General features: G+C 42.8%; 1 protein-coding gene across 2 annotated transcripts in view; it reads right to left on the bottom strand.

The window, feature by feature from the left end:
- Window positions 1-20,420, bottom strand: part of LOC143983938 (cilia- and flagella-associated protein 337-like) — a 221,461-nt gene that overhangs the window by 29,791 nt on the left and 171,250 nt on the right. For both annotated transcript variants that reach the window (XM_077484093.1, XM_077484094.1), the window contains exons 23-27: window positions 16,998-17,090; window positions 16,850-16,908; window positions 15,529-15,670; window positions 12,229-12,268; window positions 6,461-6,549 (exon numbers count right to left, since the gene is read on the bottom strand). In XM_077484093.1, the coding sequence (XP_077340219.1) occupies window positions 6,461-6,549; window positions 12,229-12,268; window positions 15,529-15,670; window positions 16,850-16,908; window positions 16,998-17,090 (423 nt within the window). The remainder of the gene's footprint in view (window positions 1-6,460; window positions 6,550-12,228; window positions 12,269-15,528; window positions 15,671-16,849; window positions 16,909-16,997; window positions 17,091-20,420) is intronic.

The following is a 20,420-nucleotide window of genomic DNA, read 5'->3' as shown; positions in this document are numbered from 1 at the left end:
AGGGGGAACTCTGTGGACTCTGACATAAAGGGGGACTCTTGTTCTTAACTTCATATGATTAGAAATGTTATTTAATAGCATAATATATGTATAGTTTATACTATAAAAAAAAAATGCCGCTAAAGTGTTCGGGTTTGACCTGAAGAAAAGGTGGCAACCCTAGTCATACACCTAAGCTTTTTTTTCAGACAAGAAACATGAAGTGGGTTGTATAAGGTATTTACTGGCAAAAAAAAAAAAAAAAAGTTTTACTATCTAAAGTTAAAACAACAAGGGCAGAAGATTTAATGGATGGAAAGTTAAAAAAATTACTGAAGGTCCACTGTACTTTAATTTTGTGCAATGGCTAGCGTAAAAATAACAAGAATAAGAGGGATCCAAAATTACAATTTCAAGGATAAAATCGCAAAGTGTATTTTAAAGCATTACAAAATAAAATGTAGGATTGGATAGAGAAGGATCGCAATTGGTGAGAGATAGTCCGCATCTTGTTTCAGGATTTATTCTTGTTTTATTGCTATGGATTTAAAGCATCCATGTGATAGCTATTATTGATACCGACCCTCTGATTTTTCCATTGCAGCAGTTGTTGCTTTTCACATTTTCTCTCTGTTCCAGTCTTAAGTTTTTTGTTAGGTCATTGGCTGACCTGAGATGTTATTTCCTTGCTTCTGCTAAGTGGTTTTATATTGTTTGAAAATTTTTAATAGCTGAAACTATGAGCTCAGCCACATTACCAATGCCCATATACTATATGTCAATGAACTTGCAGAGTCTCTAATATAACATGAACTCTAAAAATGAAACATTTTGTAATATCTGTATGATAAGTGTGAGAAATGTTGATCCTTGATGTACAAATTTCCTCAAGTATTACCAACCATGCTCAGTTCACCTCAAAGCATTACAGAACTTTCCACTTATGGAGATGTAAAGCTAGAAGTGAGTGGGTGACTGGGAAAAGTGGATGAATAGGGTATTATCAAATTTCTCTGATCATCCTTTGTGGGGCCAATATGTTCTGTCCCAGCCTTTTTACTATTAGTGTAGCGCCCCCTTGAGTATACTGGGAGCAGACAGGTACCTCCAGAGACAGGGAGCGGGCTTACATTCACCCCAGGGCTCAGTCCATGGCTATAATGGGAAGTTAGAACAAATATGGGTGCCAGTAACTTTAGGTAGTTTTTAATACTTTAATAAAGAACTTGAAAGAAGTAGTAGTAAAGAGGTTGAGGGGAGGTTTCAGAAACCTTTTTGTAGCAGATCACTTACAGACTCTTCAGGATAAAGGACAAAAAGCTTTCTCTTGGCAGAATCTTGTATAGCTGGATAAGTCTCTGCCACAGACCTAACAAACAATACGCTGTCTGGATAAGTCTCTATCACAGGACTTAGCAGCCAGCAGATACCTGGATAAGTCTCTCTCACAAACTTAGAAGCCAGGAATGTGTTACCTTAATTGGATTGTAGAACAGCGTCACAGTACCAGAACCCTTAAGCCGACCCGGCAGTACTGTGAGGGTAGGTTAGACATAGGTGCATCCTCCAAGTAAGTCACCAGGCCCTTCTGAGAGACCAGCCTTCATCCTGGCTCTCTCCAGCAAGGGTCCTCCCCCTGGATCTCCTCAGATTGGCTCGGCTTCTTCCAAACAGGCAAGACAGCCTAAGGACCACCTCAGAAGTACTAGGCCCCAGACGGGCTTCTGAGCCTACTTGTATAGCTTGCAGAAGCGTAACCCCCAGGCCTGGAGGGCCACGAGATCAGGACTGACTAGAGCACATGGCATCTGTCCAATAAATACCCCTTCCCAGAATGCACAGCAACCAGGAACCTCCTACTGGGCTGTTTCTGGGAAAAGAATATTCATTACAGCTTAAAGTGGTTGTAAACCCTTACAAACCACTTTGACCTACAGGTAAGCCTAGATTAAGCCTTACCTGTAGGTCCAAGAAATATCTCCTAAACCATGTAGGATATTTACTAAAAGACAGTCACCCCTGTCTACAGCGCATGCGCCATAGACAGCGGCGCGCAGGCCCACCATTGCCGTTAGCAGCATGCCGCTGCTAACTGTGATATGCCGTTAGTGGCGGCTCCGATGCGCATGTGTGGGAGTGACGCCATCACTGCTCCGGCGCTGTGAGTGGCCGGAGCAGCGATAGCCGGAAGAAGATGGACGCTCCATACTACAGGGGACAGCAGTGACATCGCTGGCTCCTGTGTCAGGTAAGTGACACATAATGGGCTACTTTGCAGGGAGACAAAGAAGAAGTAAACCCATCAGGGTTTACTTCCTCTTTAAAGAGGGATTCCACCAAAAAAAAAAATATTAAAAGCCAGCAGCTATAAATACTACAGCTGCTGACTTTTAATAAATGGACACTCACCTGTCCCGGGTTCCAGCGATGCCGGCAGCCGAGGCCGATCGATCGCTCGGCTCTCGGCTGCTGCAGTCACCATTCTAGGTGAGGGAATCAGGAAGTGAAGCGATTCGGCTTCACTTCCCGGTTCCCTACTGCGCATGCGCGAACCGCGCCGCGCAATAGGAAATCTCCGCGCTGTCACTGGGACCCACTTTAGGGTGGAATCCCGCTTTAACTTAGTTGTTATTCTTACACTGCCCTGTAATACTAGTGACACCTACTGGCAACAGTGGGAAATGCACAACACAGTCAAATTCAGGACAGAACCAATAAACTATATACAGTGCCTTGCGAAAGTATTCAGCCCCCTTGAACTTTTCAACCTTTTGCCACATTTCAGGCTTCAAACATAAAGATATAAAATTTTTCTTTTTTGTGAAGAATCACCAACAAGTGGGACACAATTGTGAAGTGGAACGAAATCTATTGGATTTTTGAAACTTTTTTAACTAATAAAAAAATGAAAAGTGGGGCATGCAAAATTATTCGGCCCCCTTGCGTTAATACTTTGTAGAGCCACCTTTTGCTGCGATTACAGCTGCAAGTCGCTTGGGGTATGTCTCTATCAGTTTTGCACATCGAGAGACTGAAATTCTTGCCCATTCTTCCTTGCAAAACAGCTCGAGCTCAGTGAGGTTGGATGGAGAGCGTTTGTGAACAGCAGTTTTCAGCTCTTTCCACAGATTCTCGATTGGATTCAGGTCTGGACTTTGACTTGGCCATTCTAACACCTGGATACGTTTATTTGTGAACCATTCCTTTGTAGATTTTGCTGTATGTTTGGGATCATTGTCTTGTTGGAAGATAAATCTCCGTCCCAGTTTCAGGTCTTTTGCAGACTCCAACAGGTTTTCATCCAGAATGGTCCTGTATTTGGCTGCATCCATCTTCCCCTCAATTTTAACCATCTTCCCTGTCCCTGCTGAAGAAAAGCAGGCCCAAACCATGATGCTGCCACCACCATGTTTGACAGTGGGGATGGTGTGTTGAGGGTGATGAGCTGTGTTGCTTTTACGCCAAACATATCGTTTTGCATTGTGGGCAAAAAGTTCGATTTTGGTTTCATTAGACCAGAGCACCTTCTTCCACATGTTTGGTGTGTCTCCCAGGTGGCTTGTGGCAAACTTTAGACAAGACTTTTTATGGATATCTTTGAGAAATGGCTTTCTTCTTGCCACTTTTCCATAAAGGCCAGATTTGTGCAGTGTACGACTGATTGTTGTCCTATGGACAGACTCTCCCACCTCAGCTGTAGTTCTCTGCAGTTCATCCAGAGTGATCATGGGCCTCTTGGCTGCATCTCTGATCAGTCTTATCCTTGTCTGAGCTGAAAGTTTAGAGGGACGGCCATGTCTTGGTAGATTTGCAGTGGTCTGATACTCCTTCCATTTCAAGATGATCGCTTGCACAGTGCTCCTTGGGATGTTTAAAGCTTGGGAAATCTTTTTGTATCCAAATCCGGCTTTAAACTTCTCCACAACAGTATTACGGACCTGCCTGGTGTGTTCCTTGGTCTTCATAATGCTCTCTGCGCTTTCAACAGAACCCTGAGACTATCAGAGCAGGTGCATTTATACAGAGACTTGATTACACACAGGTGGATTCTATTTATCACCATCAGTCATTTAGGACAACATTGGATCATTCAGAGATCCTCACTGAACTTCTGGAGTGAGTTTGCTGCACTGAAAGTAAAGGGGCCGAATAATTTTGCACGCACCACTTTTCAGTTTTTTATTTGCTAAAAAAGTTTAAAATATACAATAGAATTCGTTCCACTTCACAATTGTGTCCCACTTGTTGGTGATTCTTCACAAAAAATTAAAATTTTATATCTTTATGTTTGAAGCCTGAAATGTGGCAAAAGGTTGAAAAGTTCAAGGGGGCCGAATACTTTCGCAAGGCACTGTATATTCAATCTGAGCTGGTTACTAAATTTACATTATAGCCCCATTTTTGGGAACAGGGGGCTACAGTATATTTGAAAAATGTTTGGGTATTCTTTATATTATCCTCAACAATGTGTCACTCGTAATCTATTTTAGCTGCCCTTATCGCTCGCTTGCATTTCTTATTGCATTCTCTGTAGTTTTGGAAAGCCAGCGTTGATCTTTCTGCCTTAAAATGTATAAAGGACATTTTTTTCTTATTAATGAGCCTTTTTATGTTGGAAATTAGCCACCCAAGTTTGTTTAACCTCTGTTCTTTTATATTTGTTGCCCATTGGAACGTACTGACTAATGCCATTTCATTAAAGTGGAGCACCGCCCAAAAGGGGAACTTCCACTTGTTTGCCTCTTCCTGGTTTTGACAGGTTCCCACTTCCAGCTGACTTTTCTGGGGTAAACTCCGAGACCCCTCCTTCTTTCTCCCACTGCCAGGCCATTCACAAATACCAATGCGCTTCGTGCATGCGCAGTAGCAAACCAGCTTTGAAGCCGCAAGGCTTCACTGATGGTTTTCTTTAGCTGAGATGGTGGTGGCAGCACACGAGAGCTGATTGAAAAATCAGGCCAGGTAAAGACGCCGCTGAATTTGTGAATAGGTAAGTGTTCTAATATTAAAAGTCAGCAGATACAGTATCTCTAGCTGCTGACTTTTATTTTTTTTCTGAAGGAGCCTGGAGCTCCACTTTAAAGCACTCCCACTTTTCTTGCTTGCTCTTTGTTTTAATTTGATCCCATTAATACCCCTTTCACACTGGAGGACTTTTCAGGCGCTAAAGGACTAAAAATAGCATCTGAAAAATGCCTCCCCTGCAGTCCCAGTGTGAAAGCCTGAGCACTTTCACACTGGGGCGGTGCGCTTGCAGGACGTTAGAAAAATTCCTGCAAGCAGCATCTTTGGAGCGGTTTAGGAGTGTTGTATACACCACTTCTCCATCGCCCCTGCCTATTGAAATGAATGGGCCCCGCTGCAAAAGTGCCTGCAAAGCACTTCGGCAGCGGTGCTTTTCGGGTGCATTTATCCCTTTCTTCAGCCACTAGAGGGGGTTAAAAGCACCACGCTAGCGGGCAAAAAGTGCAGCTAAAACGATGATAAAGGGCTGCTTTACCACTGCCGAGGCCACGCTGTTAGTGTGAAAGGGCTCTTAGTGTCATGTATTATGGAGAATAGCTTAGTGAAGTTGGCTCTATTGAAATTTTCTGTTCTTGTCTTATACTCGTAAACCCTTTTTCCTGTAATTTATGGCAAATGTAAATACTCTGTGATCATTATTTCTTAAATTATGTCTACTTCCAGCAGAGAATTATTTCTAGTTGTGGCTTCCACAATTTGACTCAAGAAATTGTCCTCCATCTCCTTCAAAAATCGGCAAGCCTTAGTTTAGTTCGTAGTTTTTTCTACCCACTCAATATCAGGATAGCTGAAGTCCTCCATGATCATAATACTGCCCTGCCTCCCCTCCATGTCTGACTGTGAAAGTAGATTAGTCTCTTCCTCCTCCTTAATGATAAGGGACCTATAGCATACACCCACAATTAATTTCCTGTTTGCTTCATCCCTTTAAAGCTCCAGCCACAAAGAGTCCATCCCATCAATAGCCCAGTTAGCAATGTCTCATATTCATCATTCACTAGGTTCACTAGGTTCTCTAGGGGCAGCACAGTGGTGTAGTGGTTAGCACTCTCATCCTAGCAGTAAGAAGGGTCTGGAGTTTGCATGTTCTCCCTGTGCCTGGGTGGGTTTCCTCCGGGTACTCCGGTTTCCTCCCACAATCCAAAGACATGCAGGTCACCAATGTGAGTGTGCAACATACAGAGATAGGGACAATTGTAGACACTCACTCAGGTTGAACTGGATGGGCTGGTGTCTTTATTCAACCTTAGTAACTATTAAACTATAAGATAGCAATTCCCTGACTGTAAAGGATAAGAGGGTTCAGTTTCACTTTAATAGAGAACAGTTACTAAATCTCATGTAGATGAAGAGTCATGAAGAACATGACTGATCTACTGTATATATATACATATATATATCAATATTTTATATTATACACAAAGTATTGTATATAAGAAAACCAAAATCCATTTACCTATAAATTCTCCATTCAGGCTCCAGAGCCTCACTGCGCAGTCTAAGGATGATGATAAGACTACTTTATCTTCATCTATCACTTCCAACCTGAGAAATAAATTATTATGAAACATATGGTATATGCGCTTATATAAACCTTTGCATCCACAGCACAAAAGGTTAAATTAATAAAACTTTGTGGCAGTATAAGGATCTACATTTACAATCATCCTTAATAATATAAAAGCTAGGTTAGAGTTTTGTTTTTCCGGCACAGTTTACCATTATATTTAGCCTCATAATTTTGTTTTACCCATGGGTGATTCTGCCACCAGTAGTTCTACTAATTCCTCCTCCTCTCTGCAGGCCCATCAGATTGTTAGAACATTACAGTGCAACCTCCTGATTACTAACTCCCTCTGATCAGATCTGTCTGTCTTTCAATTTCCAGAAGCCCCTTTCAGTCCTCCTCTTACAAAGCCAATCAGGCCAAGGGACACGTATAGAGGAAATGCTACTACCAGCATTCAGGCTGGCTGGCAGCATTTCTGTAGCTGCTACTTATCCTACGACCCTGAATCATCACCCCCCCCCCCCCCAGCAATGTCAGGCAGCTCCCTCACTATCACCCAGCCCCTCCTCCGGCAATATCATCCAGCCTTCTTCTCCCACTATCACCCAACCCTTCTGTCCTGTTCTCCCACTATCACCCAACCCTTCTGTCCTGTTCTCCCACTATCACCCAACCCTTCTGTCCTGTTCTCACACTATCACCCAACCCTTCTGTCCTGTTCTCACACTATCACCCAACCCTTCTGTCCTGTTCTCCCACTATCACCCAACCCTTCTGTCCTGTTCTCCCACTATCACCCAACCCTTCTGTCCTGTTCTCCCACTATCACCCAACCCTTCTGTCCTGTTCTCCCACTATCACCCAACCCTTCTGTCCTGTTCTCACACTATCACCCAACCCTTTTGTCCTGTTCTCCCACTATCACCCAACCCTTCTGTCCTGTTCTCCTACTATCACCCAACCCTTCTGTCCTGTTCTCCCACTATCACCCCACCCTTCTGTCCTGTTCTCCCACTATCACCCCACCCTTCTGTCCTGTTCTCCCACTATCACCCAACCCTTCTGTCCTGTTCTTCCACTATCACCCAAACCTATCTGTCCTGTTCTCCTACTATCACCAAACCCTTCTGTCCTGTTCTCCCACTATCACCCCACCCTTCTGTCCTGTTCTCCCACTATCACCCCACCCTTCTGTCCTGTTCTCACACTATCACCCAACCCTTCTGTCCTGTTCTCCCACTATCACCCCACCCTTCTGTCCTGTTCTCACACTATCACCCAACCCTTCTGTCCTGTTCTCCCACTATCACCCAACCCTTCTGTCCTGTTCTCACACTATCACCCAACCCTTCTGTCCTGTTCTCCCACTATCACCCAACCCTTCTGTCCTGTTCTCCTATTATCACCCAACCCTTCTGTCCTGTTCTCCCATTATCACCCAACCCTTCTGTCCTGTTCTCCCACTATCACCCCACCCTTCTGTCCTGTTCTCCCACTATCACCCAACCCTTCTGTCCTGTTCTTCCACTATCACCCAAACCTTCTGTCCCGTTCTCCCACTATCATCCAACCCTTCTGTCCTGTTCTTCCACTATCACCCAACCCATCTGTCCTGTTCTTCCACTATCACCCAACCTATCCGTCCTGTTCGCCCACTATCACTCAACCCTTCTGTCCTGTTCTCCCACTATCACCCAACCCTTCTGTCCTGTTCTTCCACTATCACCCAAACCATCTGTCCTGTTCTTCCACTATCACCCAACCTATCCGTCCTGTTCGCTCACTATCACCCAATCCTTCTTTCCTGTTCTCCCACTATCACCCAACTGTCCTGTTTGGAGACTGTGGAATAAGGTAACTACAGCAAATTGTTAAGGTCCGCCAGACTAAACAAGTATTATATACTGTATATGCAGTTGAGGAATAAGGTTGGTGCTGCAAATATATGTTTTTTTTCCTGCCCAAAATTTATATATGAACACATAGGGGGGGGGGGTATCAAATTCTGGAGCAGCTATACATGCCAACCAATCAGCTACTATCTTCAGCTTGCTCATTTAACCTATGAAAATGAAGGATAGAGGCTGATTGGTTGCCATGTGCCTATTCTCCCACTATCACCCAACCCTTCTGGGTTATCAAATTCTGGAGCAGCTATACATGCCAACCAATCACCTTCTATCTTCAGCTTGCTCATTTAACCTACAAAAATTAATGATTGGTTGCCATGCACAGCTGCTCCAAACTCTGGCTGCTCCAGTCTGAGTATATTCCTCTCATTGTATTTCCTTCCCATAGACGACTTCAATAATCTTAAAGTGGTTGTAAAGGTACATGGTTCTTTATCTTAATGCATTCTATGCATTAAGATTGAAAACCTTCTGTGTGCAGCAGTCCCCCCAATACTTACCAGAGCGCCTTCTCTATCCAGCAATGTCCATGAGTGCTACAGCCATCCGGGACTCTCCCTCCTGATTGGCTGATAGACATAGCACCATTGGCTCCCACTGCTTTCAAACTCAGTTAACCAATCAGGAGAGAGAGGGGACGAGGCCGACCCACAGGATACACAGAGCTGCAGCTTGGCTCAGGTGCCCCCATAGCAAACTGCTTGCTGTGGGGACACTAAACAGGAGGGAGGGGCCAAGAACCCCAGCCAGCCAAGCAGAGGAGGATCCGGGCTGCCCTGTGCAAAATCACTGCAACAGAGCAGGTAAGTATAACATGTTTGTCACTTTAATAGAAAAGAAAACAAGTTACTTTAAGTATACTAATCAGGATCACAGCTCTTTCACAAAGAAACTGTGAAGTTTACATTTGCCAACAGAAGGCAGCTGATGCATATCTGAGTTGGCAGTGTTTACAACAGATTTTGAGCTAGACTGCTTTGACAAGGAACACAAATGTCTACCACTTTTAAAATTATATACATGGACATACTCCAAGAAAAAAAGATTATTATTATTATTAGAGCAACACCAACCCAGTCATCAGTTGGCACAAATCACATCTATAAGTCCATGCAAATGTTGGAAATGATTTTCGAAAATGCAGCTTAGTTTTCTGAGAAATGTAAAATGATTAATCCTATTGTTACGCACGCTACTGATAACAGTGGGTGCATTTAATCAAATTGTTTCAACATTCCTAGTGGCAGTAAGCCCTTACAGCCAATCAAAAAACAGCATTCAGAAATTTAACGTTTTTTGGATTCATGTGAATACGTTTCTGATAGGCTTAAGTGCATTACCACACACTGCTTTGCATGTTTGTTTAACCACTTCTGGACCGGCTCACGCTGATATACCTCGGCACTTTGAAGAGGGATATTGTTGTTATGGCGGCAGCTAGCTGCCATAACCCCAGTATCCTCTTCCTCAGTGAGCGATCCGGTTTCTGATAAAAGTGGTCTCTACGGTGGATTTGCCACAAGATCACTTTTATTGGAGGCGGTATAGGCCCCCCTCCCGCTGCTCTCCGGTGCCCTCCGCTGCTTGGTGGCAGAGGCGATAGGGTCTCTTCCTGGCTTGGTATGGAGACGAGTGAGGGGAAGATGGCCCACCCATCTCCATACTATTGTATAGCGACTGTAGCTCTTAAAGTAACAATAAAAAAACAAAAATTTTAAATGACATTTCATTTTTTTTTATTTTGTAGGTCTTTTTGACCCCAGATCTCATATTTAAGAGGTCCTCTCATGCTTTCTTTCTATTACAAGGGATAAAAAGTGACAATTTTTTTTTTTTAAAGAACAGTGTAAAAATAAAAAATAAAAGGTAAAATAATAATTAAAAGCAAACGTATACCTGAGCAGTGCCCCCATATGAAAACGGTGTTCAAACCACACATGTGAGGTATTGCCGCAATCATTAGCGGGAGAGCAATAATTATAGCCCTAGACCTCCTCTGTAACTCAAAATATGCTACCTGTAGAATTTTGTTAAACATCGCCTATGGAGATTATTAAGGGTAAAAGTTTGTCGCCATTCCACGAGTGAGCGCAATTTTGAAGCGTGACATATTGGGTATCAATTTACTCGGCGTAACATTATCTTTCACAATATAAAAAAAATATTGTCTTATTTTTAATTTAAAAATGTACCCTTGTAAGATTGCTGCACAAATACGGTGTGATAGAAAGTATTGCAATGACCGCCATTTTATTCTCTATGGTGTTAAAACAACAAATCTCAGAAAGAGGCTCGGTCCTTAAGTGGTTAAAAGAGATTTTTTTTTTTAGAATCATACTTACCAAGGTGGATGCAGCATCAGATCGATGCTGCAGTTGTCCAGGTGGCATCTCTGCACTGAGAATCGAGTCACCAAACATCGCCAATGGCTCGGTTCTCACAGATCCCAGAGCGGAGAGATGCTGCCTGTCAGTCAGCGTCTCTCCTGCTCTACTCCTCCACGCTTACTGGAGCACTGAGCAGAAGATGGGTGGGGATCACTGAGACTGCCATCAGTTAAGGCAGCTGGCGGATCCATACTTCCTAAGTCAGGATGACACGCTGCCTCAACTGCCTTGCTGAAAACAGGTCACAGGAGTGTAAAACTAATTGCACTCCTGTGACCCAGAGGAGAAGCCCAGCCTGAAAAGCCCAGGCTAGACATCTCCTTTAAGCATAACTCTCCAATATGCTTTTTGCTTGAAGCAAGATCATCCTTTTGGATTATTTTATAAACATTAAAAAAAAGTTAAACTATAGGAAAACGATTCATCTTTATTAGATTGATTCAATTTCGGGCGGCACAGTGGTGTAGTGGTTAGCACTCTCACCTAGCAGTAAAAATGGTCACTGGTTCAAATCCTAACCACAACACTACCTGCCTGGAGTTTGTATGTTCTCCCTGTGCCTGTGTGGGTTTCCTCCTGGTACTTCAGTTTCCTCCCACGCTCCAAAGACATGCTGGTAGGTTAATTGGCTTCTGTCCAAAATTGGCCCCAGTATATATATATGGGGACCTTGCATTGTGGGCTCCTTGTGGGTAAGGACCAATGTGAGTGTGCAATGTACAGGGATAGGGACAATTGTAGACACTCACTCAGGCTGGACTGGTGTCTTTATTCAACCTTACTAACTATTTTAACCTTAGTCAAAGTGTATAATTTTTCTTTGTGCCAGACAGGAGGATAAGGAGTGCAAAGGACCCATTCTGTGGAGGTTAGGATTGTTAACTAAAGGCAAATAGGCTGTTCACTTTGCAAGGGAAGTTATACTCTGCAAGGGATTTTGCCCCAGAGCTTAGTGAATGCTTTGCTGACTTCCATCACCCAGTCATAGCAAAATTGTGTTTTTTTATTTTGATTGCACTTGATTGGCTATTATTTGCACAGTGAAACTTCATTGCATTCACTAACTCTGGGGCATATTTCCTTGCAAAGCGAACAGCCTATTTGCATTTAGAAAATCAAACCCAAAATCTCCCTATTTTTCAGTCTTGAAGGTAAAAGGCTTCTCTATGGTATATGTATAGGTGGAAAGATGGTATAATTTTCTAGAAAAAATGGATTTTGCTAGATGGAGTGCCTCGCCTCAATTTCTAACTTGCACAAGATAAAATGTAGGAATGGAGTATGACTGATTTATATGTGCAACAATTCTGCCTTTTCATAACTGACCCGTAGCAGTTATCTAGACCATTTTGTTTTTCGGAAGATATACAGATATATTAAAAGCAGCATAGTATACAGCATAGTATACGGTACTCACTCTGTGATCATGTCCACATGTGCTCTCCAGTGACATACAGCTGCAAAACAAAACATGTAACTATTATGCATTAGTTTGATATTAAATAGGTAAAGCATGCAGCATCGTCTGCCTAGTCCCTTGCTAGATTCTGCATTAGAATATATGGAGGACCAATACAGACAAACCAAGAATATTAGCTGCTCGGATTAATTTAAAACTAGCAACAAAGGAAAGGTACGCGTGGGCAGGGCAATGTACAAAGGAATACAAAATGTTCCCCATACACTCTCCATGTAGTCAGCACAAAGAACATTCTCAACATCTTAACCGCTTCAGCCCCAGAAGATTTTACTCCTTTCCTGACCAGAGTACTTTTTACAATTTGGCACTGTGTCGCTTATAACTGACAATTGCGCAGTCATTTGACGCTCTATCCAAATTAAATTTGCATCCATTTTTCCCCACAAATAGAGATTTCTTTTGGTGGAATTTGATCATCTCTGCGTTTTTTATTTTTTGCGTTATAAACAAAAAAATATATAATGTAAAAAAAAAAACAACAATTTTGAAAAATAAAAAAATAAAACATTTCTTTACTTTTTGCTATGATATCCCCAAACGTTTTTTTTTTAAAAACAAATTTCTTCATAAGTTTAGGTCAATATATATTCTTCTACATATTTTTGATTAAAAAAAAAATTGCAAGCAGCGTATATCGATTGGTTTGCGCAAAAAGATATAGCGTCTGAAAACTATGGGAGAGATTTATGGCATTTTTATTATCCAGTCCAGAGGAGCTCTGTCTTCGCCTTGGTCAACATCACAGAAGCATCTCCTGTAATCCTGTTCAAGACTTGCTTTGCTGACATTCCTTCTGGCTCCAGATCCTGCTTGCTGTTCCACTACATTGATCCCTGACTTCTGGCTTGGCTGGCTATCTATTCCGGTTACTTAACCTTTTTCTATGTTTTGAATACATTTGTTCTTTTTACTTTTTATTATTAAACAAGTGTGATTTAACTGTACTTCTGTCTCAGCCTGATTTGATGGTTTCTGACATCCGCTAAGCAGTGACACTAATTAGTCTTCCCATGAAGGAATACCTGAGTGCCGAGGGTTGCATGTTAGCCAGTATAATTCCCTAGGGCAGGGTTCCCCAGCGCCCGGGCCGCGGCCCACTGCCGGGCCGTGGCTTGTTTGCAGCCAGGCCGCGAAGGCTGCGCTGTCTGACATGCGATGACGGGCAAGCAGAGCGATGACACCTCTCACCATCTGACCGGAACACCGCTCTTCTGCCCACACAGTGGGGCCGCTACACTGCAGTGAGGCGGGGGAGAAGAGAGATGAGATCATTTCTCACTGCCTGCCTGGAACACCGCTCTTCTGCCCACACAGCAGGGCTGCTACACTGCGGTGAGGCGGGGGAGCAGAGAGATGAGATCACCTCTCACCGCCCGCTTGTATCACCACTCTTCCACCCTTGCAGCGGGGCCACTTCATTGTAGTGGGGCGGGGGAGCAGAGAGATGAGATCATCTCTCACCGCCCGCCCAAATCACCACTCTTCCACCCACACAGCGGGGCTGCTACACTGCTGGAGGTGAGGCAGGACAGCAGAGAGATGAGCTCATCTCTCACTGCCGGCCCTGCATCACCACTGTTCTTCCTCACTGGCATGTGCTGCCACCATGGCATGTGACAAACCTCATTTGGTGGCAGGCGTGACAAACCACATCTGGTGGCAGGTGGCAAACCACATCTGGTGGCAGGTGGCAATCCACATTTGGTGGCAGGTGGCAAACCACATTTGGTGGCAGGCGATATGGCAAGCAACAATCCACATCAAGTGGCAGGTGACGTGGCAAAATACATCTGATGGCAGGTGGCAAACTACATCTGATGGCAGGCAACGTGGTAAGCGACAAACTACATCATCTGGTGGCAGGTGACGTGGCAAGTGACAATCCACATCTGGTGGCAGGTGACATGGCAAGTGACAAACTGCATCAGGAGGCAGGCGACGTGGAAAGTGTAAAAACCAAATCTCGTAGCAGGCAAGGTAGCAAGTGACACTCTGCATCTGGTGGCAGATTCTGCATTATGGTGAGTTGAAGTATTTGATTTTATATTACAATGTAATGACAGAAATAATGTGCTTCAATCATCCTAACACCATATCAGCCATGGTGCTAAGATGATTGAAGCGCTAACATCAGCCATTTCCCGCCAAATTGCCCGCGAAAAGCTGCATAAACCCCACTGGGGCCTTCGCACGATTTTATTCCATAACACCGGTCCACGGTGCCAAAAACTTTGGAGACCACTACCCTAGGGGATTTTACTTACCGCACCTGTTCATTGTTACTGCATTTTTGCAGTCCTCCTTAATCCTGCAAGCATAAATACAATTTTCTGCAACCCATCTGATGGGAGGGTTCCAAGAACAGATAGAGGCCTCTTGTGCATAAGAGTTGTATAGGCGGTCCACGGGTTACGAACACAATAGGGACTGTAGGTTTGTTCTTAAGTGGAATTTGTGTGCAAGTCAGAACAATGCATTTTTAAGTGTAACTTCAGCCTGTGCAGGGATGTGGGATGTGTTTGGCGCTGCAAGATAGCTGCTCTGAGGTATCCAGGACCAGCGTGGAGCACAAGCGTCCAGCATTGAGGTCCTTTCGTAAGTAGGAGTCGTCCGTGAATCTCGTGGTGTTCGTAACTCGGAGACTGCCTGTACTAGGAAAGAGTATTACTAGCCTAGATGGTAGACCATCTCTTCTCTTTCTTTCACTACCTTTGTCCCCTAACCTTCTTTCCTTTCCATATAGAATTTATGTAAACCCTTATCTGTAAAAAAGACAAACCCGTTTTTAATATAAGATCCAGGTGTCCTTCATTAAAATCAAGGAACCTGAACAAAACACATTCCAAATCCTTAACACAGTAGAAAAGATGAGGTAAGAGAAACTGGGTGTGCTGATGTAAGCTTGAGCTGTTGGGTTCAGTGAACAGTAGTTTTTTTTTGCAACATAGAAGCTAAGAATAGACCCATAAATAAATTAAAAGGAACCTGGAGCTCCACCTGCTGTTGTCCTACTTTCCTAATACAAAAGTAAACATTTCAATCTCAAATTTACATGAATGTTATTCTTTAAAAAATGAAATTCTTCTACATCTAGATCACATTCAAAAAGTAAAATTTAGTCATGTGAATTTTTTATACTCAATATATTGGCCATTGCTTGCTGTTAAACAGTGCAGGTTATTAAAATGTATTCACATCTAAGATATTTTAAATGTATTAAAAAAAAGTTAAACTTACTCATTGGACGATCTTGCTCAGGCCCGTATATAGAATAGTCTTTAATGTTATAAGTATAAATGTATCCAATATAATCTCCTACAAACAACAGTGAATTGTCTTTATTTACAGCAAGACTGCTGATCTGGGTCCCAGCTTTAGACTAAAGAATGAAAAAGAACAATCCATAGAGGTAAGATAAAGAAAAATTTCAATTTATTTTAAATTTTATTCACTGAAAATATTTGTATACATGTATTTAATATAGTGAAAAATATAAAATGAGCAACGGCGCCAAAAATACAAAGCAACCAATGTTGTAATGCCCCACCAAAAATTAGTAAAAACGAATAAAGCATAAAATAATAGAAAAATTGCACGCAAAACCATATAAATATGTATATGAATATGAAATCACCCAATCATGCATGAGTGCACCATATGTACTAGCACATATACCAAAATATGATACCAAAATAGTCCAGCATAAGTGATAAACTTGTATCTAAAAAACATATGTATTATGCCGTGTACACACGACCGGATTTTTCGACGGACTAGGTCCGACAGTCTTCCTGACCGACTTTCGGCGGAGTTCCGACTGACTTTCTGAATGAACGGACTTGGACACACACAAACACACCAAAGTCCGATGGATTCAAACGTGATGACGTACGACCGGACTAGAATAAGGAAGTTCATAACTAGTAGCCAATAGCTGCCCAAGCGTCAGTTTTTGTCCGTCAGATTAGCATACACACGAACGGATTTCTCGGTCCGACGGAGTTCTGGCAGGAAAATTTAAAACATGTTCTATTTCTAAAATCCGCCGGATTTTTGGCAAGCAAAGGTTCCGATGAAGCCCACACATGATTGAATTGTCCGGACTCATTCCGTCGGACCTTTGCTGTCAAAAAGTCCGGTCATGTGTACGCGGCATAAGTTCAAAAAGTGCTTCACTCGAAGTGTCATATAAATCTAAAGAGATATCTCATGAGCAGATTTATATGACACCTCAGGTGAAGCACTTTTTGTTTAATAATAATCAAGCACACTGCACTTTAGCAAGGCACGGTGTCGGAGTCACTACATATGCAGAAGAATTGAAGTAATACATATGATTTTTAGATACAATTGTATCACTTATGCTGGACTGTTTCGTGTGGACATGTCACGCATTTGGACGTGTTTTCATGTGGACATGTCACGCACGATTGGGTGATTTTATATTCATATACATATTTATATGGTTTTGCGCCCAATTTTTTTATTATTTTATGTATTTATTATAGTTTCATGTTTTTCAGTGGAATGGCTTGCACAGAATCAGACCAACACTTACTGGTTTGAAGCTTGCAGTCAGTTTCCCTCCATGCAGCAAATTCCAGAAATTGACCAAACCTATATAACACAAAAAATTTTGTTTTTTTTGTATGTGTTTTTTGAATAGAAGTCTCGAGGGCCACTAATTAAAATTTATTGTACATTACCAAGAGGTCCATTGGAGACCAAGGAACCAGCTGCCTGTAACCGCACTGTCCGTGTTTTCAGAAAAAGAATCCTGCTGACACTCCGGTCTGTCACTGTAACAAAAATACACATTCAGATTAATACACTGCAGATGTCTGCAAATAAATACAAAGACTATCAATAGAAAAAAAAATACACCTTACATTTACATATATACATATGTATATTGAGTTTTAAAGTGAATGTGTACTCTATTAAAAACTCTTGATCTGACCCCCTGCTACACATATCATAAAGTACCTACCAGCTCTCTACTTTCTCTCCCTCCTCACTGGGCAGATTAATAACAGTGGGAGCCATTGGCTTCCGCTACTGTCAATCAAATTCTGTGAAGAGGGAGGGGGTCAGGCGCCAACAACCCTATCTGTGCCTATAGACATGCCCTTATAGAAAGCAGCTGCCTATGGTGGGCACTCGCTAAAGAGGAGGAACCAAGAATGACGGCAAATAATCTGAGAAGAGGATCAAGGCTTCTTTGTGCAAAACCATTGCATAGACCAAGTATGTATGACATGTTTATTATTTTAATAAAAAATAAAAAAATACAAAGCTTTATAATCACTTTAAGAACATTTAATTCCCAAGAGTTAATCACTTGCCGACCTCCAGGGGCGTTGCTAGGTCTACAAAAGATCTGGGGCTAGAGCCCATAGCAGCGAAGTAAAGAAAGTCATACGCTTGGCAGGCATACAAGTCTATATAATATACGTGAGCCCCCCTTACATCAAGGTTCCCAGAGAGCCCCCCCTTATGGTAGAGTCCCCACAGAGCCCCCCCCCTTACATCAGGGTCCCTAGAGAGCTGCCCCCATTTACATCAGGGTCCCCAGAGAGCCTCACCTTACATCAGGGTCCCTAGAGCCCCCTTATTACATCAGGGTCCCCAGATAGCCTCCCCCTTACATTGGGGTCCCCAGAGAGCCTCCCCCTTGCATCAGGGCCCCCTGAAGAGCCCCCCACTTACAGCAGGGTCCCCAGAGAGCCCCCCTTGCATCAGGGTCCCCAGAGAGCCCCCTTTGCATCAGGGTCCCCAGAGAGCCCCCCTTGCATCAGGGTCCCCAGAGAGCCCCTCCTTACATCAGGGTCCCCAGGAAGAGGGCGGGTAGTAAGAGATGATATAATCTCTCTGCTGGCCGTGGCTTCACAGTGAGGATGGAACAGCGGTGATGCAGGGCAGGCGGTGAGAGATGATGTCATCTCTCTGTCCTCTTGCCCGCCCGGCTCTCACGTGCTGCCTGCCTACTCTTCCGTGCTGCAGAGAGGTCACAGCACAGGGTGGCCGTTCTGTGCAGAATCATGTATATATACTATAGTACCAACAGTATTGGGAAACCTGCCTTTACACGCATGTAAACATTAATGGCATCCCAGTCTTAATCCAAAAGATTCAAAATTAAGTTGGCCCACCCTTTGCAGCTTTAACAGCTTAACAGCTTCAACTCTTCTGGGAAGGCTGTACACAAGGTTTAGTAGTGCGTCTATGGGAATGTTTGACCATTCTTCCAGAAGCGCATTTGTGAGGTCAGGCACTGATGTGAATGTGAGTTTGCAGTCTCCACGCTAATTCATCCCAATGGTGTTCTATCCGGTTGAGGTCAGGCCTCTGTGCAGGCCAGTCAAGGTCCTCCATCCCAAACTCGCTCATTCATGCTTTTATGGACCTTGCTATGAATCATACCTGTGTGATTCTGCATCTCAGCATAGGGGGAGCACACCGCTTCTGATGTGATTGTCACAGCAGAAGATGATCAGAGGGTGCCGCCCAATGGATGTCCACCGACATCCACCCATGGAGGAGGCTGGACGGATCTCTGTATTGTTTACATATGTCCTGACAGCAGGGATGTGATTGATTTTTCAGCACATCCCTCAGTAAAAGCAGCACACATAGTACACAAAAACACTGGTTAGGCACATATTTAATCCTCTGAGCGCTCTAGATGTTTAACACCTTCCCAGCCAGTGTTATTAGTACAGTGACAGTGCATATTTTTAGCACTGATCACTGTATTAGTGTCACTAGTTCCCACAAAGTGTCAGATATCTATATCGCAGTCCTGTTATAAGTCGCTGATCGCTGCCATTACTAGTATAAAAAAAAATACAGTATATACACACAGACCATAGTTTGTAGATGCTATAACTTTTGCGCAAACCAGTCAATATATGCTTATTGGGATTTTTTTGCAAAAATATGTAGCAGAATACATATTGGCCTAAATTTATGAAGAAGTTTGATTTTTTAAATTTGTTTTATTGGATATTTTGTATAGCAGAAAGTAAAAAATATATATATAATTTTTTTTTAAATCAAAATTATCGGTCTTTTTTAATTTATAGTGCAAAAAAAAAAAAACACTGGTGATCAAATACCACCAAAAGAAAACTCTAGTTGTGGGATAAAAAGGACATAAATTTAATTTACGTACAGCTTTGCTTGTCCGCGCAATTCTCAGTTAAAGTACTACAGTGCCGTGTAGCAAAAAATGGCATGGTCATAAAGGGGGGGGGGTAAATCTTCTGGAGGTCAAGTAGTTAAAGAACATTCAAACAACAGAGAAAATAGCCTAACACTATAGGCTAAAACAGTCGATCAGAAGAGAAAAGAAGGGCTAAAAACAGTCCATCAGAAGAGAAAAAATGGCTAAAAACAGTCGATCAGAAGGGAGACCTCTGCACTGTCTATATAACATATGGCGCACATATGGAACTCTGACGAATGCAAAGAAGAAAGGATCGCCGCTACTCCCGACCAGCCCAGGGGAATAAACAATAAAGAGCGGCCTCAGCTTACATGCCTCCACCCAACCAACCACCCACCCTGATACATTTTGCCCTGCCCACCAGGGCCTAATTATTGGGTACCTGGTAGGTAGGGCAAAATGCATCAGGGTGTGTAATTTGGTGGAGACATGTTAGCTGAGGCCGCTCTTTATCATTGTCAAAATGACAGATGGGAATTGTCAGTAAATGAGACTGGAGAGCTGTGGGGAGGAGAAGAGTTGTAGCTGGGTGTACTACATACACACCAAGTATTAAAATCAGGTTTTTATAGCACGTTCAATGCCCATAACCAGTTAAGACTTTCATTCTCTGAGTGTTTTTGGCTTTTTTTTGACCATTCCTAGGAGGACATTTTGAAGTTTCCTTATTATTACCATAGCTCCCAACTGTCCCCAATTTCAAGGGACTGTCCCTGATTTGGAGCAATGTCCCTCTGTCCCTCATTCTTCCTGATGTGGTCTGATCCATATAGTTGTATATAAAATGCACTTTTTATCTATCAAAATGTATTTTTCAGCACCAAACCTTTCATCTGATTTCTAAATTGCTGCATTTGTAAATTCCAAAAGCCAATAAAAAGGAATAGTAGTGGTAAAAAAG

This window comes from Lithobates pipiens, unplaced genomic scaffold (assembly GCF_037356315.1).
Source record: "Lithobates pipiens isolate NorthernLeopardFrog02 unplaced genomic scaffold, aLitPip1_a1.2 Scaffold_16, whole genome shotgun sequence".
In the NCBI taxonomy this organism is placed as follows: domain Eukaryota; kingdom Metazoa; phylum Chordata; class Amphibia; order Anura; family Ranidae; genus Lithobates; species Lithobates pipiens.
The sequence above is the reverse complement of the archived record's forward strand: the minus strand, read 5'-3'. Positions and strand labels throughout refer to the sequence as shown.